A 22955-nucleotide genomic window follows, 5' to 3' on the forward strand; every position below is an offset into this window, starting at 1 on the left:
TGAACCGAACAAATGCAAACACATGCAAATGCTCCTATACCCCACACATGCACGCAGAGTCACTGAACAGCCATTGTCACTGTACTGCAGAGGAGCATCGGCAGTTACAATATGATCAGTGCAGCATTGCATTCATAAACAAGGAGGGCTCTGTCTCTCACTAATTCTCGCTCTCTGTAGCTCCATTCACAAAGGGAAAACGAGTTAATGCTTACAGAAAGAAAGATTGGATGATTGCTTTATTTTACAGCTGAATTTTCCAAGGCACAATAACATTAGAATCTATTTGTTCAGGCTTGAAAACAAAAATGTTATATATTATATATATATAAGTATTAATATTGTTAATTATATATACTGTATATACATATATATGCACAGGTCACTTTATTATGTTTCATGCAATAATCCAGTTAGTCATAAATCAATCAAAAATCATTCAGTGCAAAACACATGCATATACATTACAGGTCAAGAGCTTCACATCAAATATCAGAATTGGGGAAATGTGACATCAGTAAGTTTGATCATGGCATGCTTGCTGCTGCTGTCAGACACACTGCTCTGAGCTTTTTTTGTGCCGAATACTGAAAAACAATTGAAGTGCTCATCAGTTCTTTGGGCAGAAAGCTACCAAAAATCTAAACCACTGTAGCCCAAACATGGAGAGAGAAATAACAAAACAAATGATGACTTAGCTTCCAGACACTCTACAAAACTGGGCTTTAAGGTATATTCATGACTCAGTGGGGGAAAAAAAAAAAAGATAAAACCCCTATGGACAGACATAACAAAATTGAATGGTTATGAATGCATTTGTTTAATATATGAATGTTTCTTGGTTTTGTTACAGTACTTTTTATCCCACTGAAATATTATGCCAGTATGCATGTGCTGGGTTGTGGGTTGCCCTTGGACCACTGTCTTTAACTGTCTCTCTTTCTCACAGTTACACCAATACCAAAATTCTCATCCATTAGTATATCAGCAGCAGATCATTTTAATATTGCACTACAGTTAAGTAGATGCAACAAATGACTGAAGTATCCAATTTAATATACTTACAGATTATAAAAACAAAAACAATTTCCACCTTGAGAATACCGATACTATTTACACACCATACCATAAGGACAATCTTTAAAAACCATACACATTTATGTATATGTATATTTATGTATATGTATATACATTATTTCTTCATATTCTTCATATATTTTATATTTTTATATAGTTTTTTATATAGTTTTCTTATATAGTTTATACTTTATTATTATTTTATTTATTTATTTTATTTTTTGCTTTTATTATAGTTTTTTTTTTTGTTTATATTTTTTATTCTTATACCGGACAGTTGCATAAGCATTTCACTGCATATCGTACCCTGTATGTATGTGTATGTGACAAATAAAATTTGATTTGATTTGATTTGACATAGGAAAGTGAGTGTTTCTCGAAAGAATATACCTGAAAATCTGTCTAAGGCACACCTGCTATTTGATTTGACTTTTTCTGTATAAACAGATGCAAACTCCCTTGGGCTCATTGGCATTTTCAGACAAATGGTCTATGGTCAAGCCATGTTTGCAATCCTTCGCTTAAAACACGGATAGTTCATTTTGCCATCTTCTGTAAACATCTTTCTATAGCAGTAAAAAAAATTCTAGAAAATTCCTAGCTTTTCATAATCATCGCCCGACCATGTCTTATAAGGTTCAGGTTATAAATGTCTGTAGTCCAATGTAACATATAATATAACATTCTCAAAAGTTGCCTTGGAAACACATGGAATCTGCATTTTTTAATACAAATATTCCCAATGAAGTAGTAACATTGACTCGGATCAATAAGATTCATAGGAGATATAAAGGAAAGACAAGTTAACGGTGAACAGGTTTGGTAAAATTATATAGACTGTTTATGTGATTTGTCTTTGTCTTGTGTTTTGTATGTAGCGTTAATATGAAGCTACAAAAAAACACGATATTTACGAATCCTGTCAGCTTCCACGACAGACTCATATGGGTAACGTTGCTTCGGTAGGACTATACGATTTCTACGATTTTCTGCTAATAATGTCTGGTCTTGGTCTTGAGAACAACAAACTTGTAACAATCTAGATACACGAGTCTACATAAACCTTCTAACTACAGAATAAAGGTTATCAAATTCCTCAGTAGGAACCTTTAGGATTTAGGTCATTTTCTTCTCTTATTGGTAAATCAAAACAGAGTGAAGAGAGAGAGAGAGAGAGAGAGAGAGAGAGAGAGAGAGAGAGAGAGAGAGAGAGAGAGAGAGAGAGAGACTGGCATCTATGAATAATTCAGTTGTCATATGATGAAATATGGAGAAAGACCTGAGGTGACTGACAAAAATGCCAAGCGATGTGTCTGACACCTTTGGTGGCCTAGACAAATGAATGACCAGATTAAGAAAATCTCAAGGTGCCAAAATCTATGCACTGCTGAACATTCATTTAATAGCATGAACGAACAGAATGTATAAGCAAATAAATCTCAGCATGAGTGATCACAAGTGGTGAGAAACAGTAAAATTAAACAATTATGCAATTATGCACACTTATAATACCATGGCATGCAATACCGATTGATGTAACATAATGTACTGTACATATAGTTTATTTTCTATCAGATTATGTTTTCTTACATGTTTCAAACACAATTGGGCCTCATCTAGGTCCAATAAGTCAAATATAAACATTGCGCTGGCTTTATGTTGCATTACATAACAAGCAAGCTCCAGATTTTTCTCTTGCTCCAAATCCATATAGAAGAAGGAAGAGAGAGAGAGAGAGAGAGAGAGAGAGAGAGAGAGAGAGAGAGAGAGAGAGAGAGAGAGTTGATGACATTGGGAAAGGGGTGGGGATTAGGCCACCGCAAATTTAAAAGGATTTTTAGCACACATATAATGAAGAAACATGAATGCAGCTTCATTAGCCCTTATTTACCAGTCAAAATGCTCTAAATCTCTCTTTTCCATTCTTGTCATGTTGCTCTGTGAGGTTACGCATAGACTTGCAGGTTGTGTATACTATAAATTTGACTTTATTTATGCTTACTGCGGTTAATTTTTATATAATTTACAGTATTTCTTCGACATACACACAGTACTGTAAATCCCATGTAAAACACGATGTTAGATCACTGATGCATTGTTGTTTACAGTGTTGTAGAGCTTATGATTTATGCTTTTTAGAAAACACCTTGGGGTTTGAACTTACAACCATTTGATTACAAACCCTGTGCTGTAACCAAGAAGCCACTGCTGCCCTTGGGCTTTGTGATGCTGGGTTTCATCCCAGTCACTTCATATTCAGCAACAACATGATGCAAAAAACAATGATGTCACCTCTGAGACCTCACCAGCATTACCCTCATCTTGATATCATATCGATTATAACCATAAACAGGAGTGGATCCCTCAAAGCATTGACCCATATTCCCCACTCCTGCAGTAGCACCCAAAAATTAGACACATGATGTATAGTACATGATGTATCTCAAGTAAATTGCCAAGTCACCTCACAAAGCTGTGCAAAAGTAAAGAGCTTGTTCACTGTTTCCAGGTCCCCGACTGGTCCACCTGAATCAACAACCAAATAGAATCTCCTTTCCAGAACCCTGGCATACATCGTGTGACACCCCAAAATAGAAACACTCTCTCCCCTAGTTTGCCAGTCTAAAGGCCGTGACGCAGATCTCTTGACAACACACATTGTTTACTGCCCTACACCTTGTAGTCACAAACTACAGTTAGAACCCTGATAATTGGTAGAGCATCAGACTAGAACCACCGAACCCCTGAACTGAGAAGGATGCCTTCTGGTTGACTCCCACAAGAGCTTTAAGAAGCACCAATGGATCTCCAGAAAAAGAGCCGGGTTCTGTGGCTTGGTAAACCTGAACTGCCCTTCAGATTCCTGTATAAATAAACGTGTATGTTTTGGGTATCTATTTGTAACTCTTGTAAAAAGCTTTTATGACCTTATACCTGCTAAGCCTCCAGACACACCAATGTGTGTGCCTTTCACTGTTTTCTCCCCACACCACCCCCACCATTACAGGAGGCATCATTCAGCCTGTACTGTATATAACAAACACACCATGCTCACTGGGACATTTCTACTGCTGTCATTGTGTATTGCACCTCCTGTCAATCCTTCACTGACCACTCACTCATGTTCGGGTTACAACACATTATTTTCTAAAAGGCTTATTAACAATAACGCTATAGAATCAAGGTTCAACGTAGTACGATACAGTAGCGATCAGTATCATATTATGCAACATATGAAATATGTTCTTATCTTGTATGTTTCTCTTCTCTTTAATGTCTTTTGCATCTTTTATATCCATCCAATAATGGATTCTTGTAGCGTTTGACATTTCTCAGCAGTTTCCTGTTATTCCTCCTCAAGGTACTCCTTGCCAGTTAAGTTTTACATAAACTCTCAAGGATAACTGGACATCCTATCATTACCCGAGGCCCATATTGAGCATCGCATTTGAGTCCCACAGAGCAAACTGTCAGAAGGAAATATGTAGTGACTGAATGAGAAACTAGATATAACGCGATCATGTAAATGCAAGGCCAAAATAAAAGCATTACTTTCTGCAGTTACTTCTAATTTGCTAAGCAAGTAAAATATTTTATTGACCTAATTAACTGAACTAACAAAAACCATAAGAAATATGAAAATAAAACACAAAAAAATGTCACCTACAAATCGTTATTAATACATGAGCACACCTCAAGCATGATCTGCAGTGGTGGACTTTGTAGTCGTGCCGCACTGACCATGATGGTAATCAAATCATATTCCTGTTCTCTCTCCCTCCTTTATATTCCTCCCGCTCTGTCACTAATACAGTTCTTTCTGGCTCGCTTCCAGAGACACAGGCTGACTGTCAATGCTTATTCTATTATAGGTTTGTTGAGGCAGAATGCTGGCTGGCTTGTGGCCAGCTGACATTGATCTGCACAACTAAAAACCATCCAGAACATAGCCCACTCATTCAGGCAAAGTGTTGCACATCCCACATTTCAAGCAATATGAACATCAAGTCCTGGAGGTTAGTTAGAGGTTCTCTGAATGTTAAAACTGGTGTTTTGTTTCCAAATGCTTAGCACACAATTGTCAGACAGTATCAAGTTTAAATGAACACTTAGTTTGGGACAAGGATAGTTGTGTATTAAAAAAAGATCGATAGAATGAGATACAGCATCAGCTTGACTTCATGGATGGATGGATGGATGGATGGATGGATGGATGGAGTGACTTTTTTACTTTTTTGAGTAATGAAGGCACGCTAAAATTCAAAGAGCTGAAAAATGGAATGATATAATCTATTATCGGTTTGATTTAATCTCAAACCCTTGAACAGCAGCTTCTCTAGTGTCACTGTTATTAATAAGCACGATACTACCATGGATGGACCAGCTAAGTTTGGATAAACTGTGGCTACCTGGGGGACATTTACACTATTTTCAGCGTAAGTGACCTTCATTTGCATCTGCAGATTGTCCTCCAGATCTGTTACATTAGCCGTAAATAGAAGAGTAACCGTGTGTACTTTGGGACATTTTACCTTCATTGTATCTAGGCCTCAGTTTTGCATCATCCAGAAATCATAGATCGGTCCAGATTTAAACTCTTCACTCTGAATAACTACATATGTTTCATGCTAGTTCTCTATAGTTACTGAAAAACATGCTGAAATTACAACTTTGCTTGAGCAATTTAAATTGTGAAAAGGTTGTTTAATCTGTTTATTTAGTTTTGATCTTTAGTGGCACTCAAAATGTACATTATATGGCACTTAAATGTCAAAATGTACATTATATGGCACTTAAATGTCAAAATGTGCATTATATGGCCAAATATATATATTTATATATACATGGGAAAACGTCCACCATCCTTCAAGTGTGTTTTTATTCATTAGGACCCAAATAGCAATTGCGTTGCAAATAAACCTATTTCATTATTCTTTCCTTAAAACATTTATTTCCCCAAAAACAACCATATAGAAAAATATAAATATACCCTTCCAAGTTTCACAACAATTAACAGAATAATTAGCACCAAGCTGTTACTACTGTAATGTAGAAGATTAATGAATCATCAAGCAGTGTGATGACAGTTGAACCTTCAACTTTTGGCTATTGAACAATTGAACTTTTGGCACTTTGGTTTTCTGGAGCACTAAGGTGTGTGTCTACCTTAACTTCCTGAGACCGTATGCTACTGTTGTGTACATTACAATTTCTACTGACTGTTTCTCTTAATTCATAGCTGATAACTATAAATTTAATCAGTGTTTTCAAGGAAGCAGTTTCGCAAAAGAATTATACCTAACAGTCCTCATATAAGGTCGGTACAATAAATATATACAGACAATGAAGTTGTGAGAAAATGTTATGTCCTCATATGAGGACATTCGGGTCTCAAGAGATTAATGTAAAGAATATCAGTGATGACCTCCAAAAAGCAATTGTTGCTACTCATTAATCTGGGAAGTGCCATTAGTGTCAGGGTTCAGCACGGACTTTCGGCCACGTGTGTTTGTTGTCATTCCTCGTCACGTGTCTGCCCCGCCTTCGTCTGCTCCTCCCTGTCACCACACCTGCTCCTCATTGAGTCATTATTGTCCTGTATATAAATGTGAGCCGCGTTGCCGATGGCGGCGCGGATTCATTGGTTACGTCTAGACTAGGTTGGTTTTGTGATGTGTATTATTTTAGCCCTCGTTGTTGTCCTGTATATTAGTCTATCCAAACAATTTAAAATTCACTATTCTACAGTGAGAAGGCTTCTTTACAAATAGAGAGCTTTCAAGACAGTCGCTAATCTTAGGGTCCTAGCAAATTTAGTACATTTTCAGACTGTATAATGCTCAGAAATAATAATAATAAAAAAACAAGAGCTACATAATTTTCAGGCCAGTTTATATTAATGAAAGCACAACCAGAAAAAGACAAAGCAAGAATGTTTTCATGGAAGAATGATTAGGAAACATTTTTTTCCCTCAATAAATAAATAAATAAATAAATAAATAAATAAATAAATAAGGCAGCACACTTTAAACAATCCACAAAGCTTCTGAAGCAATATTCTTTGGACTGATAAGACCCAGAAGGAGAGGTTTGGTCCTCATGCACAGTGCCATTTTTGGTGAAACCAAAACACAGCATATCACAACAAACATGGTAGTGAAGGGGTGATGATCTGGGCTTGTTTTATAGGATCTGGAAAACCTGCAGTCATTGAGACAATTAAAAACTCCCCTTTAAATCAGAAAATTCTTCAGACAAATGTCAAGTCATCTGTTCAACAACGGCTTGTGAACTTGGGTCTTACAACAGGATAATGATTCCAAGCAAATTGGAGTCCTTTGGAAGTCCATGATGAAATGGCAAGTCAAAAAATTACCTTCATGAAACGATGGAGAAAGCATCAACAATTTAATAGTTTTATTTCACATTCTTAACCTTTAGTAAGTTTTTCTCAGTAAGTCAGCACCCTAAAATAAACCGCATCACAGACTAAAAAGTGGCTTACCACACAATGAAATACAATCATTCTGATAAAGCTGACCGTGAAGTTTCAAACAGGACTAAATAAAGGTGAGAGACTGGTACAATAAAGTCTGCAGAAATAAAAAAGCTTATGTTACGATTATGCATGGTAAAACTTTTGGCAACCTGACCTTTGTCTGGTCTAAAAAAATCAAACCATCACAATAAACACACACACACACACACACACACACACTAGAGTGAAACATTAATGAAACTACTCCTACTGGACCCAAAATTACCATTAATTTGCTTTTAAAACATTATTAAAACATGCTGATTTAATTATAAAGTATAGAAAGTATTCCCAAAGGCCGGTATGCTAGGGTACCAATACTTTTGGAAGCAAGTAGATACGTGCATGTGACATCACCCGAATACCCGTGATGAGCTCCCCCTCATTGTGCTGAGTATATTGATATATCACATGTCCATTTTTTATTTATTTCTTTGGCGGGGCTGCACGTGACATCACGTGACGTCATCCGAATACCCATGACACAGTTTCCCTCATTGTCATTCCCTCATGAGTTTCACCCTAAAGAAGCTGGCCGAGTTTGGTGTAGATAGATCGAAAGCTTGCCAAGCTATAAACCTCTTGGGTTTGGGTGTTTATGGCAAAAAAGGCCATTTTGAGACCCGGTACCATGAGTACCGGTACTCGGATCGCTCAGAAAAGCGTCAGACCAGGGTCTACGACATATTCGATTTTGGTGCTTGTAGCCACATTGATCCACAATGATTTCCTTTGTACAGTATAGATTTTTTAAACAACGGTGGCTAAACTTTTTGTGTTTGCACATGCTCTTGACCTTTAAAATCAAGGTGTTCACAAACTGGCAAGGAAAGTGGAAGCGTTAGCGTTAGTGGAAACTGTCAGCCTGTCAAGAGTAATTTGTTTAGAAAAGGGTTCTGACCAGGGCAGTAAAGTCGCTGCATTTAATTCATCACCTTATTTTTTTAAATATCACTTCATGCATCTGAAAAACAAATGAAAGACTGATGCTGCATTGCTACTCTCATGCTGAGGTCAAGGTTTATTGCTGTCCGATAATCTAATTTCTGTGCAGATCTGAGATCAGATTTGATGGTTATTTAATAATAAAATCCACTGAGCAAAATTAGTCTGTCCTGGAGCTATGACAAGAAGTACATTGTTCAGATAATCCTAATCCTTAACCCTAACCCCGCCTACAGGTCTCCTTGTGCCGCCAAAAAAAAACTCCTATTGAGTCATTAACTCCACAAGACCAATGAAGGTCTGCTGTGGTTTCCGGCAGTAAGACGTTAACAGCAGCACTTTCAAGTCCTGTATGTTGCGAGGTGGGTCTCCTTGGGTCAGATTTGTCCAGCACGTCCCATGGATGCTTGATGGGATGTGGATCTGGGGAATCTGGAGGCCAATTCAACACCTTGAACCTAAATAGGGATCTAATTAATATAAACTAAAAGCATCCTGGCTAAAGTGAAAATATACTCTCTCTGTCCTATTGGGATTAGTTGTACACCTGTATATTCAGGATTTTATGCAGTGCAATGCAAAAAATCTCACAGATTGTGCTAAAGAGCTTCAGGCAATTTTTACATAAAATGTGTGGTCTATGTGACTTTGACCATGTCACGGTTTTTTGGTACCAGGTGAGCCACTCTGAGCATTATAGAAACAAGTGATCACTTCTCTTTTCTGTCAGACAAGAACATTCCGAGGCTATCGTGGGCAGAAGCTCTCTCAAACCGCATGGATAACTAATAATAAAATTCACTTGGTCTTTCCAGTTTCCTTAACAGTTCCAGTAACTTTCCATAGACCATCTGAAAAGTGCTTCAAAAAGACCCAGTATTCCAATATTTCTGGCAATTCTCAAGGACTACATCCAAATACAGCCTTGCTATTGGCTGGAGTACATAAGAAGTACCCTAAATCTCGCCCGAAATATTTACCAAAACGTAAAGAAAGATTAAAAATTTTATCATTAATTTTCTAAACATTTCATATTGTAGATTTGTAGAAATATTAGAGACTTGTCAGTCCTTTCTATAAAACTTTATGTACTAATGGTTAAAACACCTCTGGTCGAGTAGATAGGTAATGATCCCCGAGCAGTGTGATTACAGTGATGGGTATGTTTCTTTTTGTTGTCTTTTAAAGTTGAGGTTTGTTATGAAATTAGATAAAATCCCTGAAGCACCTTGATGCTAAAACCAGCAGAAATATCTAATTATGGTGGAATATGTTGGCTTGTAAATGTATAGGTGATGTATTCAGCAAAAATGTTATGAGGTGTTCTTTTGACATGTAGAAAGAAAAAAAGCAACACGAATTAGGTAAAAGAAAAACTACAGAAAAAAGTACAGGTCCTTTAAAGGGCCTAACCCTGACCAACACCAGCCAACACACCTCTTGCTCTCCTGGACTTTTACTTTGTTTTGAAGGCTATGTAAGGTTAACGTCACATACCTGTACCTGGATCCTCCTTGCCAAGAATCTTACGTAGCTCTTTTTCAGCTAATCGAACTATTCTGTCAAGGTCCATAGCTGTGTCCTCTCTTTGTCTGTGCAACCCAATAATCTTTTCCCCCCAGTGCATTGTTTAAGTCAGTTCCCCCTCCCCACTACTTACCAAGACTATAAATATACCTTTGTGTCACATATATAAGGTAGAACTGATGATACACTGACAATTATTACTTCACTTTACTTTATTACAAACGGTAATTTCTAAGAAGTAAAACAATTCGACAAAGTTTAAAAGTCTTATAAACTTCTGGCACTTTGTTTAATAATTTCTTCATGAAAAGATGATTCCTACAAGAACAACACTAATGCAATACAACTAGAAATTGGGAATTGGGAATGAAAATTTTCCAGATAAAACTCTCAGTAAGAGTTTGTAAGTGAAGAATATTGCATTCTTACATTAAAAGCTCCTTACAAATGTAAGTTCAGTTATATTTTTCAGTTAGTAAAGGAAACTTTGATCCAACCCCAAACACCTTCTACTTTATTTTGTGAAGTTTATCACCCTGTCAGCAGGATATTCGGCCTGCGTCTCTTAAACTATGGTAGACAGATCTAAACTAAGACCTTTCACCACTCACTCAGACAAGGCCAATGTTCAAGTGGATGGTGTACTCCAAGATTGAGGTGAAAGTGGATGTCTCGTTATAAAGGCATGCGATCCGAGCTTATGGAGCACAAGTGCATGTGATTAACAATGCAAGAGAAAAACATGGTAGGGCTATTTTACTTTAACAGCATGTCTGGAGGTGTTTCGTTTCTGTTATTTTTCTCTTCATCTTGTCACGTTATTAAAGAACCAGGAATTGTAACGTCTGCTCCTGAAGACTTTCCTGAGGCAGAAAACTATTTTATGGTTGCAAAAAATTCTGGAGACTCCTTCTAGAAATGTTAATGAAATGTCTCCTATCAACCCATTAAATGGTTTTAGAACATTACGCAAACCATCAGACCAATCAGAATTAAGAATTGGACAGTTTTGTGGTGTATGAGAAAATAAATGATACTAAAATTTTAAATCTGTATCTGTCTATGTGGAGTCCCATGTTCTCCCAATATTTATGTGGGATTCTTCTGGTTAGATTCATTCATTTTCTACCGCTTATCTGAACTTCTCGGGTCATGGGGAGCCTGTGCCGTCATCGGGCATCAAGGCAGGATACACCCTGGATGGAGTGCCAACCCATCACAGGGCACACACACTCTCATTCACTCACACACTCACGACAATTTCCCAGAGATGCCAATCAACCTACCATGCATGTCTTTGGACCAGGAGAAGAAACCGGAGTACCCGGAGGAAACTCCACACACATAATGTGGAGGCGGGAATCGAACCCCAACCCTGGAGGTGTGAGGCGAACGTGCTAACCACTAAGCCACCGTGTACCCCCTGGTAAGATTTGGTATACTAAATTGCTGCAAGGTCAGAATGAGTGTGTGAAGATGTGTGTAAGCATCGATGATTTCTCCCACTTGCTTACAAGAATACGTGTTTTTTCTGGTTTGGTGGAAAATATGATTATGTGCTAAGTGTGGGTATTAGGGAATACATACAAAAGCACATCTCTCTCTCTCTCTCTCTCTCTCTCTCTCTCTCTCTCTCTCTCTCTCTCTCTCTTAGAGTAATAGAGAACAAAACAGTCTACTTTCGGTTTGAGCAAGAGCTCATTGGATAAACCAACATCAAGATCCTAGAGCTGTCTATCAGCAAAAGGTAAGCCATTCTGAAGTTGACTAAAGAGGGAAAATCTATCAGAGCCATTGTACAAGCACTGGGCTTAGCCAAAAGGGCACTTTGTCATGAATGTCCAGAAATACATTTGCAAAGAAATATACAGATGAGCCACAGGAATTCAGGAACCAAGATTAACCTCATCACTAAAGTGATGTAAAAAAGTTTGTAAAATGAAAGGTCCAAAACATAAAGGCTCATTGGTCAAGCATGGTTGGACGTTCGCATGGCTGCTTATGGAGCAGGCTCACTAGTCCATGCTAATGAAGTAACTCATGATGACATCAGAAGGAATTCAGGAATTAACAGAAAATTTCTGTTGCCAATTTACAGAGAAATCCAAGTCAATCACCAGGCCTCAACACAACTGACATGCATTTCACTTCCTAAAGAGGAGACTGAAGGGAGAATCCACAAAACAAACATCTGAAGAAGCTATGGTAGGATCTTGGTAAATCATCAGAAAAGAAGCATGCAACAGGTTGTTGATGTCAGTGTCAGTTTGGATGCAGTTATTGCAAGCAACTGAACTGCAACCAAATGCTGAGAACCTCATCTGGTCTCTCAACACCAGTTTCATCACAAATAAAGCCCATCTCATTATGACTAAAATTTACAGAGAAGAATCAAGAGCATCATGAGCAGCTTCATCACTGCCTGGTTTGGGAACTGCACCATCTCAGACCTCAAGATCCGGCGGAGGACAGAATAGGACAGCTGATAAGATCATCAGAGTCTTTCTTCCCTCCATCACAGATATTTACACCACATGCTGCATCCTCAAAGCCAACAGCATTATGGATGACCCCACACACTTATCACACACACTCTTCACACTTCAGCCTTCTGGAAAAAGATACTGAAGTATTTAAGCCTTCACAACCAGACTGTGCGACAGTTTATTCCCCAGGCCATCGGATTCATACACAACTGTAAATCTTTTCACTTACGCTGCAATATATTCACACTTTTTTAATGATGCAACAAACTTCTGCTAACTTTATGTTTTAAACGAAGCATCTATCTGCACTCTACAGAACTATGTACTTGTCAGCGCTGCTCTGTGTACATTACTGTATTGTAGCACAATGTTTTGCACAGTCTTCTATCTTGCACTGTGTCCGGTCTTGCACTCTTTGCACAAGTTTTCACACGTGTTATGCACTTTATGTTGAACTGTGTACTTAGTAATATACTTAGTGCTTGATTCTGTGTTGTCTTATGTAGCTCTGCAGTTTAAGTTGCACCACGATCCCGGATGCACATTGTTTCATTCCATCCTCTATAAATGACATTCAAAGAATGACAGAATGAGAATGACAATCAAAGCTTCTTAAAATGAGTGCGGTTTAAGAGAAGACAGTTCCAGTACTTTTGCTCATATATACGATTTATTTTAAGGGTTTAAGGGGAGCCAGGAATTAAATATATTTTGCAATTTGAACAAAACATATATATATCATTATTTTGCATGAAATCTGAGCAGCTGCTGAACCTGAATTTGTAACGCCTGAACAAAAACAATGAGAGGTGGAGAATATCAAAGATTTGTAATATATTGGGTTTTGAAATCAATCTGCAATTACGGTACGTACAACAAAAAAAATTGCTGTGCCAGATTACATCGAACTGGCCCCAGCCTGCTGGTTGTGTGTCTGACACCTCTATAAAAGCTTTTAAATAGAGCTGCAGATGAGCAATAGGTTTTCAGGCAAGTCTCTGGTGGACACTGTAATAGATATTCACCACGTATAGAAATAATTCAACGATTCAACAATAAAAGATAAAGGATAAAAATATAATGATATGTGTGTGTGTGTGTGTATATATATATATATATATATATATGTAAATTCATCAATACAACAGTATTTTATTCAATTTCATAGAGGTGCGAATACACATAATGCTTGATTACTAGTGAATTTGACCGCAGAAACCAAGATGGTTTAGTACATGATTCATTGATGAGAATGAAAGCTGATAGAAATCAACTACTTGCTTATCTTTAAAATTGCTATCTCATTAAACAATTAACACTTGATTTAATTTTATCATATGAGGAAACAACCTAAAATTCCCACCTTAAATCTGATTAAACCCCACTGTCGTGTTCTGCCATGGCACCATGAGCCATGACATAACATATGGTCCAGAAAGCATATATTTAAATAGTATCCTAATTATTTTTAATTATAAATATCATTATAAATTAATGTCAAATTCAGTTTCTGTTGACAATCATTTCAGTCCATATAAATTTTCTTTCCTAAGGTAAACAAAAAGTGAGTTTATTAAACAGACCTTGGTGACTGAAATGATTGCAGAGTGTAAGCCAGCTGAGCCAGCAAGATCTACTCTCTTTTATCATTTCCTTTTTGTATTCCACATTGGAAAATCTCAAGACCATTTGCGAAGGACACAACAAGGCCGCCTTTACATGGTCAAGCACTATGAGGCCTAGTTTTTATCCTGGGTCTGAAATAACCAGAACACTGCAGTGGGTTTTTTTTTTGAAGAAGAAGTAGCCCAAAGCAAGACTTCTAGAGGACTGAAGAGCAAGAGGCAAAAGACACTATAGCACTAGTGTACACTCTGTTTGGACTGACATGTGGACGTATATGTTCTTTCCGTAGTGAAAGCATAGTTATCACAGTTCCTAGTATCTCCTGGATAAAAAATGTGTAAAAACCTTTTCTCTGTATGATAAAATAAGTTTTATAATGTTATTCAGAATACATTATTAGCTATGGACAAATAATGCTTTTTAAATTGATAGATACAAAAAGTAGACACTATATATATATATATTTTTTTTCTTTTAAGCTGACCAAAAAGGTAATAAGGGTATCTGATTAAAAGTAGAGGTGAGCACCAGGACTGGGAGGCAAAGTAACCTAATATGCAATACGCATTAACGTTAACATTAGCATTCAGCTATGTTTGATGTATTATTTACACATCCTTAGTACCTGTCTGTTTAAGGTTAAAATCGCATGACTAGTTTTGTTTATGTGGAAGATTCAACTGAATTTGTTCTAAAATATTATGGACAGGTCCAAACAAAAACAGTGATTGTGCAAGTGAGATTAAAAACATACAGTATGTAAGTATAACACATATTAGGGCTGGGCGATATGGCTGAAAACTGTATCACGATATCAGAGTTTCATATCGGTCGATATCGATAATTATTGATATTTTTTTTTACCCATTTAAAATAAGGACCAGGAGAAAAATATATTACATTTCAACATTTTTATTTTAAACTTAACCTTCGTCTGATCATAATCCCCTCAGTTATTAAGACAGAAATGTCAACAACCATGAAAAACTCAAATAATTATAATGTAAACATAAGTCTAAAGTCACAACAAACACATAACAGTTATCTCTTAACATTTAAGGTGCAAAATGAAAGAAAATGTAAGAAATGCTTAATAAAGTGTAATAAAATAGTGCAAAGTGTTAAATATAAACACAGAGAAACCTGAGAGTTTAGTGCAAGTTTAGTGCGAGGAGGTTCACTAGCTGTTCACCTTCTGGTGAATAAAGTGTTTTACAATATGTGCAGTGTTTTGTAAACATAAATACAACTGAGGTAAACTGAGATACACCTGTATTATAAAAAACAAACCTGATACAGTACAGTAACATTGTTTGAAATATAAAACCAGCAGAAATATGAAAAAAGAAGCTGACTTTTCCACCTTTATTTACAATTTCCTCACTCGCTGCGGCTCATTTTCTGCTTATCAGTCGCCGGTTACTGAAGAAGAATCCAGCAGACCAGCACGAGACAATGATATGGTGCAACAAAACATGATACTGTTACATGATTGGCTGTTAGCGTGTCACTCCCTACCTTGCTACTGTAGGTTACCATTTACATTTACATTTACATTTACGGCATTTAGCAGACACCCTTATCCAGAGTGACTTACAACTGAGCAACTGAGGGTTAAGGGCCTTGCTCAGGGGCCCAGCAGTGGCAGCTTGGTGGACCAGGGGTTCGAACCCATGACCTTCCGATCAGTAACCCAACACCTTAGCCACTGAGCTACCACATTACCAGAGAGCGAGCACCTTTTAACGCAACAATACTTGCTTCGCAACCTGTTTTCTTCCGATGAATAATAAAAAATATCGAAAGTTTTATCAAACACATTTTTTATTGATATCGATCACGTGTTTAAAGCGATACATATCGTTATCATTTTATCGCCCAGCCCTAACACATATGCAAATGGCCACGTCATTAACCACTTAATAACATTTTAATTACACATTAATTACATATTAAACAGGTTTTTATCTGAATAATGACACAGATTTGGATATTTGAAGAATTATGGTTACAGATAGGTGACCACAGACAATGTCAACAGATACAGCTTAAGATAGATAATGTTTTATGGCCCTAACTCTAAAATCAGCAACAAAGGAAGCAATTAGCAGTTCAATTATAGTACCTGGGTTCATATGGGCCATGCTTGAACCATCTTAAATTAATCATAAATATATATTTTTTTCAAAATGGAAAATGCATGACAAACATATTCAGGTAATAGATTTAAGAACAAATAATGACTTTGTTGGATAAACATGATATCATTTTTATATCCATCAAACTACATTAGATTCTAAATGTTTCATTATAAGAACTGACCCAAACCATGCGAGTAAATGTTCCCTTCATAGCAAAACAGAGTTACCATGTTCACCTATTTTTTCAGCCATCTAAGGTTTGCTCTGCAAATATATATTAAACTTGTATTTATAAATTCAGATGCAAAAGAAAGCATCAGGCAGCATAACAACATGGCCTTGCATTTTGAACTCAATTCATATGAAAATGTACCGAGGTTGAAGCCACAGCTAGTAGGAAAAAAAAAATCCAATCATGTGTTTCTGATTTATTCTTTACTACTTGTTATTCAGAATTACTGTGCCAACATGCTACATTAAGCCCAGATCTATCTTTGCCACTTTTGCTACTGCCCACTACGATTTTTTTTGTGACCTCAGCCTGATTTTGGAGCTAGAAAGTCACCAAGGCAGTTTGGATTTGACGCAAACATCCAACACCACATAACCCACATCATCTAAATGTCTAGCCAATGTGGTACGGTACCCAAATGTCTATAAGCAAATGAATATGTATCCCACTGGGATACTTTTATTACTATCAGTAATATATATATATGTATATATATATATATATATATATATATATATATATATATATATATATATATATATATATATATATATATATATATATATATATATATCAGGCCAGGGCAATAAAGACAACAATATTGATTGTATTTTAGTTGGCCTGCCCACATTTTTAGAGCTTCATAAAAAGTGATTTAAACCTGTAAAAAGAAGGTTTTAATAGACAAAAGGATTGTGCCAGTATGGAACGTCAAGCTTTTATGCATGTTTTGAGCCACTATTACTGAAAAGTATTCAGAAAGGAAAGAATTAATGGGGCATGTAAATGTAGCATACTGTAACATATGATATACGATAAATCCAACTTTTCCTAATGAGCCAGGAAAAATTATTTAAATCATAATGTGATGCAAAATCTACTAACTGACCTATAACTTAAATATATTAAAAAATATATTGAAACTTGATTGCTAAGTTGTGGGTCCTTCTCAATTTTCAAACAGTATCAAAAAGTCTGCGATGGCATTGGCAAATGGATCTTTTTAAAGGTATTTTTCTTTGTGCTAGTTAAGTGTACATTGATATTCACTGAATACACTGATATCTATTCACCAAATAATCCTGTGAACCAGAAATATTTAATAACCGTGCACATATTCATTTGGAACAGGCCAAAACTATAGCTACACTATGGTGGCATGGCAAATTCAGATTATTTGTATAAAGGCATTTGTGACTCTCCTAGACTTCACTTAGATTAGCTGGTCATAAAACTGGATGAAATACAATGTTAAACCTGTAAACTAAAGACAGTTCTTCATAGCACTAACTCTCACACTACCGAATATCCATACATCATTACAGAGCAACAAAACACTAGATTTACTCACTGAAAATACTCACATTATGTGATGCTTTCTTCTCTTTCTCTATGTTTTTGTTGCAGTTGATCATAAAGCTAGTCCATATTGAAGTATGAGCAATTCAACAGATCTTCTAAGATATTAGGCCCTTTTGAGACTTGGTACCTTTATTCTTAAGGGAGCCGATCACAAGTGCATTCACAACTAGTATTTAACAATTAGTATTTTTACAGTCGGTTTATATTTAGCACTAGGACATTATTTTCTAGTTAAATTGACAAGCCTACTGATCACATCACATAATATATTGAAAGCTGGGTGCTGTTAAAATTTTGACAAAACTCAAAAATATTATCAAATGTCAAATATATAATGTGTTCATTTTGTGTCTCTTCTGGGCCACTTGATCAAATGAGAACCGTGTCAAACACATATGCAGTGATTTATTTGATATTTCCTTAATATGACAGAACATACTGACTGCCAAACTCTCAAAATATCCCTCTGTCAAACCTTAATTCCATCACTGGAGAATTACCAAAGAGTTGTGATATTAAACGGTAATGTCATACCATTCATTTTTAGTATTAGAGACGCATACTTATAAATAAGCATCATCAACATTGTGGCAAATTTATACCGATTCCGCGTGAAAACTGCGGACCTGCCAACGTCGTTAACTAGGCTGTGTTTTGACTGTATCCAGGACGCGTCAGGACGCATTGCTGTTTACACTACAGATATAATCTCCCATTCGTCTAGGATCACATAAGCAACTGACTAGATTTCAAGACACATTTGATCCCATTCACACATGTACTTATTTATGATCCAGTCTCCTGAGACCAAGTATGAACAGGTCAAAGCAGCAGTTGGTTATAAACCCAAATACAAAAGTTGCCACCTTTGAGTTGTATTGCTTGCACTTTAATAATATATCACCCCATCAATATTTTGTGCCATTAATAAAGCACGACCCCTTGCTTTAGATGCGGTTCTGCACATCAGACATTCCACAGCCCCAAGCTGTTGATTCTTATAAAGTCTATGGCAAGGAAAATAATGGGTTTTTACTGATTAATTGACGCTGTCGCGTGAACGAAGCTGTAGGCTTTTGTTGGAAAGCATAACCCTGTGCGCATTATAAATATTTGAGCATTTCTTCCCTGCTCGCGTCAGAGACTGGCCTGGGGGGATCCTCAGAGTTCATTTGCAATAGTTTTGCGTGATTTGCATGCGTTTGCTGCATGGACTCGTCTTCTACCGACTTGGTTTGTTTGTTTTTTAATGCCATTCTATTCCACTACCTAATTGAGACGTTGTCTTTTTAGCCATTAAGCTTTGCACTAATGCTGTACTGCAGTAACCGCTCTTACACTGACAGTCTGGAGAGCGGGGACAGTGCAAAGAAAAGCGCGCGCACACAGCAACATGCGCCGCAGTCTCAGTCTGGGGTTCACTCATGATCTAATGATCTACTGACATCGTGGAATAAAAGTTGCTTGTCCTATTCAGAATCAGTCCTTGGTATACAGTAGATTGCATACACAATCAGACTGTAGTACACAGTAGATGTTTTGATGCTACGCCTTATAATGCTTATCCCTCCACTCACGCTCTCTCTCTCTCTCTCTCTCTCTCTCTCTCTCTCTCTCTCTCTCTCTCTCTCTCTCTCTCTCACACACACACACACACACACACACACACACACACACACACACACACACACACACACACACACACACACACACACACTTGCGCACAAATGCAACTATATTAGAACACCCATCACCGTGAGAAACGCACACTCGATCTGTCAGGGGAAATTTGGGGAGTGATGAAGAGAAGGAGTCATGGTGAGGGATAGTACACATGGGTGCTTACCACTTGGGTTCTTGTTTTTCTTAAGACTCTTGCCACAAAGACACTGCAGCATATGCGATCCTTTGCTGAAAATGTTCCAAAGAAACCACATTGATTTGGGCGAAGAGCAGTCCAGCAGCCTAGGCACCCTCATAGGGAAGGGATCTTTGCGGTTGCATAATAGCCCTGCTGGATCAGTTCTGTCGCACGAGAATGCTACTTGTACCATAGAAATCACCGTGTGATTCCCCGGCTCGTCTGCGTCTTCATTCAAGTGTAGAAATATTGCGTGCCACTTTAGGATGGCGCTTGGGTTCACATCCGACTCGTTAACAGCGGCGTAGCCTTCCCGGCTTGTCCGTAACCCGAATACACTTTTTCGATCGCATTTGTCGCGCGGGCGTGGGTGTGTGGCCTGATCACGGTGCGACGCGAGGGCTTTCAGCACAGAATAACATTGCATATTAGTTCGGCGCTCCCTGGTAAGGGTGGGATCTGGTCTGCGCGGCGTCAGAAGCCAGGCGAAGGAGCGTGCCTTCGGTTAAGAGAACCGCAGCGGTAACCCCTAACTAAGCGCATCGCCAGGGTTCAGTCAAACATTTCCAGAAGCTGCAGATTTCCAGCAGTCCTCCAAAAACTTCAATATCTGTTGTCCTGATAAGAGTGAATCCGTTTGTGCGTTTTTCTAGGCTTATTATTAAACTGCCACGGGAGCACCGGGAGCCCCTTTCCGAAAGTGGAGCGCGTTCAGCGCAAACGTGCCCGCGCAGTGGTGAACCCGCGCGCCTGAACAGGAAGCCGGAGTGTGGGTCGAACCCAGAGATTGGAATCCCATTACGAGGACACGTGGCTTTAACATCGGCGATGCCTTCGCCAGTTTTCGGCTGGAGCTACTTAACTATGGCCTCCGTCGTGGCATCGTGCTCCATCCAGATGCATGCATCGCAGCGTCCACAGAGAGTGAGGGAGGGAGTGTGTGTGTGTGTGTGTGTGTGTGTGTGTGTGTGTGTGTGTGTGTGTGTGTGTGTGTGTGTGTGTGTGTGAGAGAGAGAGAGAGAGAGAGAGAGAGAGAGAGAGAGAGAGAGAGAGAGAGAGAGAGAGAGAGAGAGAGAGAGGGCGGTCACAGCGCGCGCACTCGGTGGCATTCTGGAGCGCTTCATCAAATTGTATGATGCTGTTATTTTATGTGTGTGTGGGGAGGGGAGGGGACGGGGTGCATTGGGGAAAACGTTCACAGCGGAGCAACAGCCGCAATGGATCTTTGGAAGTGAGCTGAGTCCGTGAATACGTCGAGATCATTCCACTTTCCTCCTGAGACTGCAGTCTGAGAACATGGCACCGGATTCGAACCAAAAGAGCGACATATAGAGAGTCACTGCTTTACAACACATGCTTTGTTTAAGCTAATGATGATGACGATGCTGCTTTCTCCTCTGCGATGAGTCCATTCTGTGTAATGGAAGTAATTAGAGTTTGTACCTGCGAACAGTAATTCTAGTGATTATGTGGTTACATTAGATGGTGGCTACAAACCATGTCTCTTAGAGAGATTCCTGAAGAATTTATCAGTCTGTCAGTCTGGTCTATTTCTTGCATTTGTGGTGAAACAAACATATATATCTTGAACAGAATCTATAACGGAAATAGAAAGAAATATAATAGAAATATTGTCCACAAACAATGCTGGGCTCACTGCATCATGGGTAATGAGCAACAGTGACAAAGATAAACCAAAATTGAAAATCATATAAAAAAAATATATAAAATTCAAGACCTAATTTGAAGAGGCAAAGACCAACACTATAGAAAAATATGGTAGGTTATTGAGTCCAAAGTTCATTCGTTTAACCTTACAACAAAGTTATTCCATGGTGCAACATGGTGGCCCTTTTTCAATACATACTTTCCATTTAATGCCAGCATGCTCTGTGCAGATATCATCATGACTAAGGGCTATCAGTCATGATGCAGGGATCCGCACACTGCGAACAACATGAACTTAGTCTGACACAATTATAAATCCAAGAATATTACATAACCAAAGGTAGAGCATACATGCATTTTTGTTGAATTCAATTTTGTGGTTTTACTGCTAATACTAAAATAAAACTAAAATAAATAAAAGCTGATAATAGAATGTCATTATAATAATTGTACCAGAAATTAAGGATGGTCAGGTCTTAATACTGTATACGGACCCTGAAAAATGTCTTTAGGCAAATAAGGCAAAAGTTGTTGGAGAGGGATGAGATGGGACCTCACTGTAGCTTTTCTCTTGAATTGAATTCTACAACGTTACTTCCGTCTACTTAAAATTTCAGCTATATATATATATATATATATATATATATATATATATATATATATGCCATTACACTGACATACAATACCCACTGAAACTATTAGAATGGCAAAGGCAATACTTATTTTTTTTTTTTGTTAAGCAAGACAATAGATTTCATTACCAATTTTTAGGTGTCTTCTTCTTCTTCTTCTTTTTCTTCTTCTTCTTCCTCTTCTACTTTCCCGTTAGGGGTCACCACAGCGAATCAACTGTTTCCACCTAACTCTATCCTCAGCATCCTCTACTCTTGCATCAATTAACTTTATAGAAATCAATACTAGTACTAATACTAATCTTTAACCAAGCTTTAGGTGATTAAAAGTAAAAGAAAAGAATAAAAAAAATTAAAAACATTTATTATTTGTTTGCAAACCCTTGCTAGCAATAACTGCATCATGTTAGCAACCCTCAGACATAACCACATTGTTGCGTCTGCGTTGTGATGCTTTTCCAGGTTTGTAGTGCAGCCTTTCTCAGTTGTTGATTGTTTTGTGAATTTTCTCCCTTCAGTCTTCTTTTAAGATAATGAAATGCTGCCCAATTGCTCTGCCGGTTCTTTTTGCTAATGAGCGGTTTGCATCTTGTGGTATGGCCTCTATATTTTTGCACTTGAAGTCTTGTGGATTGTTATTCCTTATTCCTATTGTTATTCCTTCACAGTTCTCTTCTCAGCTTAAGAGTGGCTTGCTTTTAAGATGGTTTACTGTCGGTTTTTCCTTTTTAGCAGCAAATGCAATATTCAAAGGTCAAACCCAGGATTCAAATAAAGAGTAGAAATTTAGAGCTACTCATTTTTTAAACAATCTACAGTTTAAAATAGGACACACCTGGGCAATGGTCCAATATTTACTG

The 22955-nt window shown here is 37.7% G+C and overlaps 1 protein-coding gene across 2 annotated transcripts in view; it reads right to left on the reverse strand.

The window, feature by feature from the left end:
• LOC113649050 (fibroblast growth factor 14) overlaps nt 1-20761 on the reverse strand; it is a 51713-nt gene extending 30952 nt beyond the window's left edge. The window contains exon 1 of one of the 2 annotated variants that reach the window (XM_027156637.2): nt 19781-20748. In XM_027156637.2, the coding sequence (XP_027012438.1) occupies nt 19781-20222 (442 nt within the window). In that variant the 5' untranslated portion in view covers nt 20223-20748. Of the gene's footprint in view, nt 1-19780 lie in introns of both variants that reach the window. The other variant, XM_027156639.2, reaches the window with a different exon arrangement.
• Between the last annotated feature and the right edge of the window lie 2194 nt (nt 20762-22955).

This window comes from Tachysurus fulvidraco, chromosome 18 (assembly GCF_022655615.1).
Source record: "Tachysurus fulvidraco isolate hzauxx_2018 chromosome 18, HZAU_PFXX_2.0, whole genome shotgun sequence".
In the NCBI taxonomy this organism is placed as follows: domain Eukaryota; kingdom Metazoa; phylum Chordata; class Actinopteri; order Siluriformes; family Bagridae; genus Tachysurus; species Tachysurus fulvidraco.